General features: G+C 41.2%; 1 protein-coding gene across 10 annotated transcripts in view; it reads left to right on the top strand.

Annotated features, from left to right (window-relative positions):
• LOC110840767 (uncharacterized) overlaps nucleotides 1–13,321 on the top strand; it is a 109,179-nt gene that overhangs the window by 71,569 nt on the left and 24,289 nt on the right. For all 10 annotated transcript variants that reach the window (XM_087356347.1, XM_087356348.1, XM_087356349.1 and 7 more), the window contains 2 exons: nucleotides 4,218–6,051; nucleotides 10,005–10,058. In XM_087356347.1, the coding sequence (XP_087212473.1) occupies nucleotides 4,218–6,051; nucleotides 10,005–10,058 (1,888 nt within the window). The remainder of the gene's footprint in view (nucleotides 1–4,217; nucleotides 6,052–10,004; nucleotides 10,059–13,321) is intronic.

Raw genomic sequence — 13,321 nt, 5'->3', positions numbered from 1 at the left:
TGTTAAAACTAGAATGCTGTTCTGGCGCACACGTTTCTTATTGCAGTCAGATTATCGGATCTTCAAGCAGTTATTCGTCATTTCTTTCAGTATAGAAAGGCGAATTCCTCGAAATAGGCTACCTTATTATAAATCCCATGTACCCACTCGCCATGTGACCATCGCACATCATTACTGCTTAACTACTCTGTTAAATTACCTGAGAATCGATCATTAGTAAAATTTACGTCAGACTGATATGTATCATTCTTTAATTCATACTGTAATGTTACTTAATGGCACATTGTTACTTTCTTAGGTTATTTAACGTCACATGAGATAAATCTACTGTTATGGACGGTTATTTTTGAAGGGTAAGTAAGGAATCAATGTGTCTTCGTCCTGATTCCCGTCAGGCACAATTGACGTCAACTTCACCAGCACAGAAACTCGTATTGCGTCCGCCAATGTCACTGTGAGCGCAAGTCACGGTCTTGATATTTTTTCGTCTGGCAGCGACAATTTGATGACGTTACTTCCATTCTAATCCCACGACTCGATTACAACTTGCTGCTGTTTCTTTAGATTACTTTCGTTGTTCTTCTTTTGTACCTCGACATCATTCATTTGCCTGTCCTCGTTTGCTTCCTCTCGTTATGAATTGCGCCTAGGTCATTTGAGTGCAAGAACGGAATATGACGCTCGGTCCCTTCCGAGTTACAATTATTTCTTCAGTCTTGAAGCTGGAGAAAGTATTTTTCTCCAAAGCGTTGGTATATACCTACAAGTCACAACCCAGAACAACGTTGACATTTTTGCCGTCGTGACAACCTCAGGTCTTACCTTTATGTTTCATTGTAAGGTAGATTAGCCCGTCTCACTTCCTCTTTCTACACAGAACAAAACAGCAAACGTGGACACGCCCATTCGCTGAATGAGATTCGAATCTCGTACCCCAGTATGCGAGCCGTCCATCATAGTCTGCTTCTTTTATCGCATTGATAGTGTGACTGGAGATGTGTTCTACTACTGGTGGAGATTTTTAATAAATTACTTATAATACTGTATCCTGCTTTTAATTGAAATATAGTTTAAACACATTACAAATGAATGAAATTAAATTACATGCTTTCAATAAATTATTATTTATCAGGGAATCGAAATTCAGGCCGTCTGTTACTGAATTCATTATTTACACAATACGTTGAATTAAAATGTGTCTTTGTTTCTCATTTACTTTTAGTGATATTTACATTACACTGTTTGCTTACTCTCTTTGTGATTTCTTGTGCGTAATAACTGTTGAGACACTACGTATATTACCTCTTACAGCCTTCTCTTCAAACAATAAATTATAAGGAAAATTAATTAAGGACTTTCATTTATTATGTGCTACATATCTTGTTTGTTTTTGTTGTACGTGTCTGTGCTCCTGTCTCCTCTTTACAAAGGATGCGGAGTTTCCTGAAATCTGAAGCATCTGTGTTCATGAAAGTGTGCTCCGTGGTTCATATTCCAACAAGAGCTCAATAGATCCCAGAGATCAGTTCTAACAATTCAAAGTATGATTGCTGCCTCACAGAGAACGTAAGGTGTAATTCGAGTAATGGAGGCGACATTTCGGGTTTTTGGTCCGTCTTATTGAAGTCAAAATTGGATTAATTTTGAGGGAATTATTGCAGTAAATCAAGTATCGCTCCACTCGAGGTAGAGACCCATCAAAGTTACCGTTCCTTTGCTGTTCGTACCCGAAATTTAGGGGAGTGGATGTCACTTGTCAGCTACATGACCCCAAGTGTGTGAAAAAGATGGTGATGAGTATATTTAATTACTTTATTTCGTAAAATATGTTGAAATGATAAAGTCAAGTAATGTGGAATGGGAAAACAAACATCCATAATGTGTGTGTGCTCCCATTACGGTTTTGTTAGAGTGGCCGAGTGTTGGAGGAATCCTGTTCGGAAACCCCCCCCTCCCCGGGGGGGTGACAAGAAATGGATATACTATATTATTTGTAGTGGGAAATCGAACTGAAATCGAACGCGGAAATGAAATAGCACTGCAATTTAATTTTATTGAGGTTAACAGTTGGATTGCGTTGGCTTATGCTGGGGAAACATTTCGAGCTTTGGAGACGAAACTTCAATTTTCACGACAATAACCGATGAGAACAGCAGTTCGGGCGAGACCCTATGACGTCAGTTTCTTCGTTTACGTATTTCGTGTTATGTGATACGCCATTTTATTGCCAAGCTGGATGCTCGCATCGTCTGGACCCGAAACCACGTCTTTATTCTCTGCACTAACGGTAGTAGATTATGAGCAAACTAGTACAGCGTCAGGCAGGAGTTTTGCCCGAAGTGGTCTGTTATCCGCGGTCCAGCGGGGTAACCTCGCATACTCCGGCAAGTTGTGGCATTGCCTTACAGTTTAGAACAGTGCGTGTTATAGATTGTCTGAAGGACGGAGAACCCGGTTATAACTTCGTGGTACAAATTTTGTTGAATAGTTAACGGCTACTCAGCTGTTGAAAAAAAAATTGCCTCTTTTTATGGGATCAGAAGATTTATAGCCGTGTTTACAAAAACCCAACATTTACCCTGTCCTCAGTCATTTTAATTCAGTGCACACTATGTATCACACTTCTGTAAGAACCTGCTTAATGTTACCCTCACATTTATAACTAAATCTCACAAATTGTCTTTTATCTTAATGTTTTCTGTTCAAGATCTGAATGCACTTCTCATTTCGTCCCATTCGCTGTAAACCTGTCGTTCTTTATGCAGTCGTTCTGACAATTTTTTGGTTAAGGTTATGCCTAATATTGTTATATTGTGTAAATTTGTCCATACTGCCTTTTCCTTAAACTTGCATTCTCTTCTTTGCACTTTGCCTCCAAACATTTCAATCGGTGTTGGTCCTTTAGAATGACAGAACAAATTTTTTTTAGTCATATAGGAACAAAAAAAACATATTTTTGTATATTTCAGTCTGAAGGCAGTGCGCATTATTCGGAAGTGGATGACATAGAGAATTTGCTAGATGTAATCTCATCTCGATTTTATCATGAATATCGTTTTGATTTGTTACTGTTGTTCTCAAGAATATAATATGATATTCAAGCCCAAAGCTCTTGAGGGGAATAATAATTAATTTAGAGCGCCAGTCTTTCATTTTCAGAAGCTCTTTCGCTGTAGGATACAACTCTTTATCGACGAGAGAGAGCTGTAATTAGATATTCAGACAGTTAATTGATTGCCGTCCTAATTCGGTCTGTATGCTAACGAACGAAATGGCTTCGCAGTTCCAAGCGTCGATTTTGTTTGTTTTGTGTAAAATAAAAGCAAGAATTCTGTGTCCTAGCTTCGAATTGTTTCAGTTATTTTACCATATGCAGCTCTTTCATTTCCCTTCAATACTTAACAGACTTCGGCTCAAGAGTGAGATAACGCTAAAGTTTTAGAACATCCCATTGCACTAATGTTCTAAAGTTTTCCACCTGTGTGAAGGAAGTTATAGAACATCCCATTGCAGTACCGGTAACATTACAAAGTTGGCCACCTCTGCCCTATGTCCGTGGTCTTCATCTATAAAATTCTACAGCAGTGTTTTTAGTTAAGATCCGTTTTCAGTTTATCCTTGAATCTCATTCTTCGCCTTCTCAGTGACAAGTTTTAAAGTGGCTTTCCTTGACAGATATTTTCATGCAGTTACTGTGCTCTCGTCCGAACTGCATGTTCGAACCGTCGCGACATTCTGTGTTTCACTACCCTGACAATAGTACGTAATGCGTATGATCTCTGTAAATCACGAAGTTGCTTATTATGTAATGTTCTACTTATATTCTTCTTGAATTCAGATGCTTTTCTAGCGCTCTGCTTATGTGATTATGGGGGCTGTGTCCTTCCTTCAGCGTAAGAGACCACATTCACAACCGCCCAAATGAATTTTACACATTAATCTTTGGAAGTATGGAAAGGAGACAAGATGAAGCTCTTGTTTCAGTAATGGTTTGCATGATCCAAATTTGTTTTTCGTTTTATGCGATGTATTAAATACTGTTGTTTCCGGGTACTTGCATTGAAAGCATTCTGAAATTATTTTTTTACACAAACCAGTAATTTTTTGTGAATCAGTAATCAGTTAATATTTTAACAGAGGTGGCAATTTTGTATTAGTGCGTCGTTCATAATTTGTTGATCCTACAGTTGATCACAAGAGCGTTTATCTTGTTGCAGACATGCCGCTGTGGAGGAAGACCTGATTTCCGGTCCCAGGGGATCAAGTCATCATGCTTCTACAATCTCTGGGACCAGCAGCAGAAACAGAAGCAAAGAGCAAGAGAACACCGGCGAGCAGGACTACGACACAATCACCACGGCCCTCAGCAAACCGTCCAGCAGCAACCATGTCCCCCATCTGCACACCGCCATGACCAATACGTCACGACCCCCTCCGACCAGTAAAACCACTTTTCTGTCGTCGTCACCGTCGTCCTCAGGCAGAATGGTAACACACGAGATATTGCTGAAGAACACCCCGTCCTCTACTGTCTCACCGTTGAGGCAAGACGTGGTTGGTGGTAACAGTTCTGTCGCGTCTTCCCGATTAGAGCATCCCAAACTTCACCATGCCACCGGGCCAGTGCCTTCTTCCATCAGCTCGTCAAAGCTATCTGCAGTTGTCACCAGCAGTGTCTCTTCGGTCACTGCACAGCCTCCTAAACATAAAGCCAGTGCCTCGAATCCTGCATATGCCATGTCTTTCCCAGCGCCTTCCAGTCCTACACCTGTCACTCAGTCGCAGAATTATTCAGCTTCTTCCAAAAAACAGACTCAGACTCTCTCTAACAAAAAGAATGTATCAACACTTGCCAGAAGGCAGGAGCGGAGTGTGTCATCTCCTTCAAGTAAGCACGCACAAATTGGGTCAACACCTCCCAATAAACAATTGCAAGGTGGGCCAGCTGCTTCCAATAAATCATCGCAGAATGGATCGACATCTTCCAGTAAACAAGTGCAAAGTTGGTCAGCTCCATCCAGCAGGAAATCATCGCAAAGTGGGTCAACTTCTTCCAGTAAACATGTACTTAGTGGGCCAACTCCTTCTGTTAAACGGACTCAGACGCCTTCCACAAAACAGACACAGAACGTAACAGCGCCTTCCCAAACATTAGTGCAAAGCATATCAGCCCCTTCTCGTGCACAGGTACAAAACGGGGCGACGTCTTCAAGAAGGTTAGTAAGACGTGGCTCAGAAACGTCCAGTAAACAGTTGAAGAGTGACTCAAGAACTTCTAATACAGCGATACGATGTGGTCCAAAGGTTTCAAGAAAGGAGACACCAGCTGGTACAACGCTATCCATGACACACCCGCAAGGTAATTCATCATTATGCAGCAAAGAAGTGCAAAGTAGTAGTTCAGTATCTTTAGATGAATTTCCAAGTGATTCAGCATCTTCCAGTGCAGAGAGGCAAGGTAATTTAACGTCTTCTAGTAGAGAAACGACAGAGGTTTTGACGTCTGCGGTAAATAAGGAAATGCAGGAAGAATTTGTACCTCTTGATAGAGAAGTGCGGATTAGTTCAGAACGTGTCGCACAAGCGCAAGCTGACTCACTGTCACCGCAAGGCGAAGTGGCACAGATCTCCAGTGCCAGGTCGCAAACAAGTGTAGCCACAGTTGCGAACAAAACTTTATCAGACAGTGCTTCCTCCGTAGTTTCTGGGAAAACAGTTGGCGCAGAACTTTCGCGGACCTTGTCAGAATCAGTAATACCGCCTGTGATCATCCAAGGAGAGGCGTCCAGGTCTTCAGAAGGCCCACCTGATAGGACTTCTGCTGTAAACCATGTACAGCAAAAGCTCTTGATGCAGTCTAGGAGTTTAGGAGTTGACCCTTGCAGACCGATCTATCCCAATTATCCCTTCTCGCCGTACGGATCCCCAAGTTCGTCGCCCAGATCACTGAGGAAGAGGTCTCCCTTGAAAGAGAGCCGACGAGTCAGCATAGACAAGTCCGGAGAGTACATACAGCTGAACCAGTATAGGCTGATGGACTCCATAGGCCAGGTGAGACGATGGCCACTTGTATTACATTTCGTTGTGAACCGCATATTATTTGCGAAAGCTCCAAAGTTATTTGCTTGTGTGTTTTCAAAATAGTGCCCAAGTAAACTTAAAATATGTGTAATATGCATATATGTGATTTATATTTATCTCAATTCCCGATTTCCATAAATTTCCAGTACATTCATAGTAACCTGTCTCATTGCCACTTTGTCTATCACAAATCTCACATTGAATGCCCTGAAATCGAACCCAGACTTTCGCGATGAGAAACCGGCCGTTTCAGTTATTCGTCTTATCTCGTGTCTTTAAAAAAAAAAAGCATTCGGATTGATGCACCACATAACAAGCAAAAATAGTCTGATTTATGTTAAGAATTCTGTTTCTAAATAAATGAGAAGGGAGTCTTCTTGAGGTGCATAGCATAGACCAAATTCCTGTTGCGTTTTCATGAGAAAATACTTTGAAATGTTCTTCTCCGTTTTCTTTTAACTGCTATATATTTTTGTATCTACATTTTTTCTTGTTCCGCCTTAAAGTTGTGCCTTGCCAGTGGTTTTACCAACCAAATTGGGGGGGGGGGGACAAGACAGAACTTCAAGATTGTTTCGCCTGTCACAAATACCTGGCAGTTTGGGTGTTTAATGTCTGTAGTCCATATGAATATTAAATGTGGGTGGTTATGACACAGTTCTCTGTTCGAACTTAATGCCACAGTTAGATATCAATTACTGAATCTTAATCAAGTGTTAGTAATTATTAAACACGTAGATATTATTAAATCTGCACATAGTAAAGCAGAAAAATCCATCGCTGTTTTGTCGCTCTGTACATCAAGACGTTTCGTGAAGCTCCTCCTTAACTTTAAATAATGCAAGTTTTCACTCCAAAACAAAACTGGATCGGCAACTGTTTTCCGTGGAGCAGGTAACAAATTTCACGGTTCGCGGCCCGCAGGGTGTAAATTAATCCACTCGCTCTAAATTCTCTTTGATCAGCAGAGCTGAAACCCACGTGACATCACACGCCAACATGGCTTCTGTTTGCTGTTAGAAGCAGCAAAACACAAATCAAGCAGATACATGTAAAGCCCGACCTGACGACTTATCTCGAAAATTGTCTGGTCGCAGTACACGAAGTTTCGACAACGGTAATACCTCTACACTTAATCGAACATGGCCCCGAGTCATTTCCGTCCACGTAATATTTTCACTGCCTATTTGTTCTAATATTCTTGTTAATATTAACTTCCAATGGTCTCGGTATTCAATGTGGTCACTTTCTACGGGACTTCCCAACGAAAATTTCACACTTATTTATTATGTTAACACGTGGAAAGAATATTTTGAGTCCCGAAGCGTACACTGTAGTGTGTGTTTGAATCTTAGAATGGTGGGATTTAATAACATTAATGTATTTGCTGTCTTCTGGGGGGTTATTTGAACCGCCAGACGACGCATGGTGATCTACAAGTTTTTTTGTTTAGGGAGTACTTTGTTTTGGGGCAGTGCACTTCGGTGTGACGTTCCCTGGTTTCATAAAGTAAAGACTCAAAACGCGTAGCAGAAAATTGTAACAGGAAGTAGTATGTTCAGTATGGATAAATGTTAACTTTTATTTATGTTTCTAATCTGAAACTCAACAGCGGCCACAGGTAATTTTAATTAACAGTATTTGTTTTCTTTTTGCTCTGAGGTACGCATTTAGTTTAAATTTCCCCGAAACCTTGTAGTCCTTGTCAGTTTGTCGACCTACAAAATATTTCCTGGGCAATCAGTACGTATTAAGGTATTGAACGTTGTGGAATGCAATTTCGTGCCAGTCAACACAAAATCTCATCATTAGGCTACAGTCTGAGCCAACTAAATTCTGTATGAATGCGATTGGTGGCAATAATATTCGGCTAATTTCATGCTTGTCAGGGTTCGTGTTTCTGAGGCCACGTCATCGTCTCATATTAAATTCGGAGCAGAAATGGCTGCAACATTATCGCCTTCGATTGCCTTTCCCGACACGAGTGTGTTTTAGGAACAGCGCGCACTTCCGTAATTACACGCTTATCTGTAACCAGTCGCCAAGCTGTGCTCTCGCCAGTAACGTTTTAACTTATGAAACTATATAACGAAAATGTTTCTTGTCCTTTTCGAAACGAAACTGTGACATAAAATATATAACCTAATACCTTGTCTCGTTTTTCAAGTCCATTTCTCTTACGAAGACCCTTTCTTTTTTGTTCGCTCAACCCATATTTAGTTTTTCATTGTATTTTATTGTTCTTAAATCACTGGACATTTTAACAGACAGGTTACTTTTCTGATTAATGTGAGAGTTCTGCAGCAGTGTGAAAGAAATTGTTCCTCTGTATTCCGCTGTACAGAATTTTGTCTCCCTCCATCTTTAGGGCTAAATAATTAATCAGTTTGCGAAAAAATAATTGTACCTTGTGGCTGAATATTTGAAGCACAAACACGCTCCTCCCAGACGGGTACATTTATTTTACCTTACGATCAAATGTGAAGTTCGTTCCTTCGAATGAAGAGAGGAGTACATTAAGAGATTAATTATGCAGTAAGTGGACACGGCTGCAGAAATCAAACCCATTGCTTGCAACAGACCGTGAGGATTACGACTCCAGGCAGCGGGATTACCGCCAGACGAGATTAACACGAGATGCCCTGGCGTTCGTACTTCAGTTCGGTCGGACGGATGGTAGAGTCTGATGTCTCCTGAAAGTTTAAAGAAGCTCAGCTCTTATCGGAGCCATGAAATTGCACAGAAATCTAACGGCAGCGGTTTGAAGATTAGAGTGCTTAAAAAGTTACTCGTATTTTTTTTTCCTTCCGGTTGAATGCTCGGGTTTTAATGTAGTTTTTGAGGTTTCACGGCGGCAGCGTGAGTTTGCGTTCTGGTTTTCTGGGCTGTTGCGCGCCCTGAAGACTTGCGGCTGTTCGCCGCGGTTGACATCAGCGTGTTTCCCTGAAACTTTCTTATGCAGCCGAAAGCCTGGAGATGGCCGTGTTCTGGGTTTACATTTGGTTTCATCGTGTCGGTAGTGTTTATATTCGATTTGTTTTACTTCATTTCAGAGTGCGTTCTTAACCAGAATGTCTCTTCGTTTTGTCTCATTGTGCCCGTTCGGTCGTGCCTTTCTGAATTTTCCTTGTTACTTGCTTGCCCCCTTTTTATTATCGTCTTCAAACTTCCCTTTGTATTGACCTGCATCGTGTGATAAATGTCAAAACATTTTATTAGTTTTGGTCTGCTCATTCTTCTTTGTCGTCCTAAGTTTCCGTTCCCCCTCACATTCTTTCACCGTGTCTTCTGTTTCTTTATTCCGTTTTCTATTGCTTTTTTTTCTGTTTCTTCGGTATGCCAATTTCATGTATAACTTATTTTAGTTTTGCTTCTTTGTCGTTAGTCTTTTTGTGTCTTTCCTTTCCTGTCTCCCCCGTCACTTTCGTTTTGTTTACTCTTCGTGTATTTAATGACTGGATCAGACATACAACATAAAACATAGGAACCCTTATTGTTTCTTTGCCTCGCTTCATGTTTTTCTCTCTTTGGTGTTCCTGCTTCTACTTTAGTTCTTAGTCCCCCTTCTTCCTGCTTCAGAATTCTGTTTGGTTGTTGCATCAACCTTGTATAAGACGTAGGACCTCCCTTCCTTGTTTGTTGTTACTGTACCTCAGTCTCTCTCCTTCCTTCCTAATTCTAAGCTCATTTGTAAAGTCAGTGTTTGTGTTCTTCTTCCTTACATAATTTCATCTATTTATATTTTTCGTATTTATTTTTCTGTTTATATGTATGTTCTCATTCCCCTGTACCTCCTCTGCCCGCTTTGTATCGCCACAGAATCCCTCAGGACGCTCATGTAAATTTGTCTTGTATTCAGGCAGGACAGTCCTGATAACTGGGTTCCTGCACACAACAACGTAATTGTCTATTATCTGTTGCAGGGATCGTACGGCATCGTGAAACTCGCGTACAATGAAGAGGATGACACGCACTACGTAAGTACCTTCTCTCAGGAGTCGTAATTACTTTTCTAAAATTAAACTCTGCACTTGAGGTTTGAGGTTCTCACGGTGATGAAGGTGTCCATGTTGTTGTTCTGTGTAGCAAACGCCCTGTGAAATTTTGAATAGATACAAACGCTTCGGATGAACATACTGCCTTCATCTTCAGCCCTGAATTTTGTCTTCGTCCACACGATGTTTTGGTAATTATGACCTGTTCCGAGACTGAAATGCACTTGAGCTTCTTTGGATCAGCTGTGATGAGCCAGATAGCACAGTGTTGCATTCTGCTATGTATTCCAGGGTCTCAAGGTCACATGAACAGTATGTACTCCAAAATGCTGGTTATCTACCTACAAGTCCACACGGGGTTTCAACCCAGATGGCCGACATTGGCAACATTTGCTTGATTAAGACCATAAAAACAATGCTAAGCAGAATTCAACGTTTACTAAACTCTGAAGGAAAGAGGTTATCAATTTCGACCTAATAATATTTTCGTTCTTTTATGTACGGGCTATGTATTCTAGCTAAGTAATTAATAACTTTCATAATTGATAAGCTTATATGCAGCCAGTCTCTTGTCATGTAGGTCATGAAATTTTGTTGGCGTTTGGTATCATTAAAAGTTTCTACAAATTTTTATAACAGGTAAAATCTCGTATCCCTCTTTCTGTTGCTCCCGGAAACTACATCGATCTATTCTGAAAACGAAACAAAGTAACAACGTACGAATTCTGGACTCGTACGGCATTTCAAAGAAGTTCGACCCCAAAACAGGGCACGTAATCCGGTCTCTTTAAAAATGAGAACGGAGGAGAGTGTATTTTCTGAATACGAAAGTGGAATATTGCCGAAGAATAAGGCGGTCGGCTGAAATGGAATTGCTTATGTCTGTCCGTCCGTCCGTCCCTCTTCCGAGTTAGGTCTGGTGGATTGAAATAAAGGCTGTACTTCTCAATTAACTGCATTCCAGTCGGTCATTGATGGTGGCTGGATATGGGGCCACAGGTTAGCCCGAAAGTAACTGTACTGCTGATAAAGCCGAGCTGGCGAGTGTGTGTTTTTCTCTTACTGAAAACCCCGAGTTTGGGTCCTGAAAGGAGCAGGAACTTTTCTCGTCACCTCGTCAAGACTGACCCCTAGGATACATGCCCTCGTGACTTGATGCTTAGGCGTAGGGTCAGATGTTTACTTCTATAGTTACTTTGCGCTTGTGTAAGAATTATGAACTAAAGAATGTTGATCCGGCTGAGGTGTGAAGAAAATATATGTACACACAGTTCTAATTTGAAACTCGTATGGAAGGAGGCTACATTGAATACCGAAATTCGTGCCTTTCGTCGCGAAACGATATGCACAAGACTACGTCAAGTAATAAACAATTTTTAAATTTCGTACTGGATTGACCAAGATAAAAATGAAAATCAATTTGTGGGCTACAACTCTGATTATTATGCTCTGATCTCCTAACTGCATCGCTAAATAAGATACGAACGTATGACGAAGTGATTCGTGTCGTCAGATTTATTCTTTGCCCTTTGAAACAGTTCTACAGCACTAGAGTTTAAACGCCTGCAACAGAATGTTTAGACTGGCCGACTTACACGGAAGTAGGAGAAGTTGCCGCATGAGTACGGCGTTCTCGTGCCCGTTCATTGTCACGAGTGTTTCTCTGCCCGCCAACAAAACTGAGAAGTACTAAATTTTGGCAGACGACTTTGATGGGTCTCACCGCCGAAGGAAATTAATAATTATCTTTAATACATAGGTGGAAATGTTAACTACACTGAACGTAAAATGTTTTTCGCCTTCGTCACTTTAAAGGAGTTTCTTCGGCGTTTATTAGAATTTCTTAAAGATTTATTTCATGTGTTATTTAGTTATGAAGCTTTTGTCGAACCGTAGTTAGCCCTCTGTTGCTTTATACGGACGGTTTAAAGCAATTTGATGGTCGTAATTTGCCTGTTTTATATTGGTCTGAAGATGCCACTTGGTATAATGCGTGGGATTTGACCGCTCAACACTGGGATCGTGGATTCTTCGTCTTGTTGTATTCTTCTATCCTGAGGCTTTGCGACAGGCGGTCCCCCTCCCCTCCAAGGAGTCCTAACAACTATCCAAAAATTGAAGATATCCGTCTTCTGGGTTGTTGCGCTGTGTAGTCTGGTCGATGTTAACCAACGTTTCAGAGGTCATACTGCCTCCGTCATCAGGGCGATCGCCCTGATGACGGAGGCAGTATGACCTCTGAGACGTTGGTTAACATCTACCAGACTACACGGCGCAACAACCCAGAAGACAGAAATCTTCATACTCATCGCCCTGATGACGGAGGCAGTATGACCTCCGAAACGTTGGTTAACATCTACCAGACTACACGGCGCAACAACCCAGAAGACAGAAATCTTCATACTCATCGCCCTGATGACGGAGGCAGTATGACCTCCGAAACGTTGGTTAACATCTACCAGACTACACGGCGCAACAACCCAGGAGACGGATATCTTCATACTCACCGCTGTGAGAACCTCAAGTCTTACATATCCAAAAATTGTTCGAAAATCTAAGAAAAATTCTTCAAAGAAGTCGAAACATTAGCGATACTGACCCAGAGTAAAGTTCAGTTGAGGGCTTAGTGAAAATTATAATGAACCTATGAGTTCCATAAAAGTATTTAATTCTTTAGGCACCTGAGTTACTCCCAAGTTCCCAAGTGAGGACCGCATAGTGGAATCCATTGTAAGGTTGGGCTATCCTGAAGTTGATCGTGTAACAGTGGCACTACGCTAATTAGAATGTCCATTACACTATGCGCGAAACAGCGGGCTTGCGTCACGGTCTGTGAATGTTAGTTTCAGTGTAAGCAAACTGCTGTCGTCTCCACAATAGAATTTACCTTCCTCACTGCCATACTACGTTTGATAAAGAGATGCTTTGGCATTGTCCACCCCGCTGTGTTCTGACGGCTGGCGGCGAAGTGGAATTGAGACCATCGAGTAATAGCCTTTCTATTCTAAGCCCTGCTTCCTCTTTGAGCATCTGTAACTAAACGTTCTCTTTGTCTCATATTTTCCTTCCTTGTTTCTTCCTTCGTATTTTTTTATTTCTGAATTCTCCTTTCCCTCCGTGTTCACCACTGCTGCTCTGTTTTTCGTCTTCGTTTCTTTAATATCATTTCGTGTATTTCTTTCAGTCTTTTCCCCTCTTTTCTTTAATTCTCTATTTTGTTATTTATGTATTTATTCTCTCCTCTT

This window comes from Zootermopsis nevadensis, unplaced genomic scaffold, assembly GCF_977971745.1.
Source record: "Zootermopsis nevadensis isolate Lab colony 2312 unplaced genomic scaffold, Znev_1.0 Znev_ptg000027l, whole genome shotgun sequence".
NCBI classification, from domain to species: domain Eukaryota; kingdom Metazoa; phylum Arthropoda; class Insecta; order Blattodea; family Termopsidae; genus Zootermopsis; species Zootermopsis nevadensis.
This window is presented reverse-complemented; position numbering and strand designations above follow the sequence as displayed.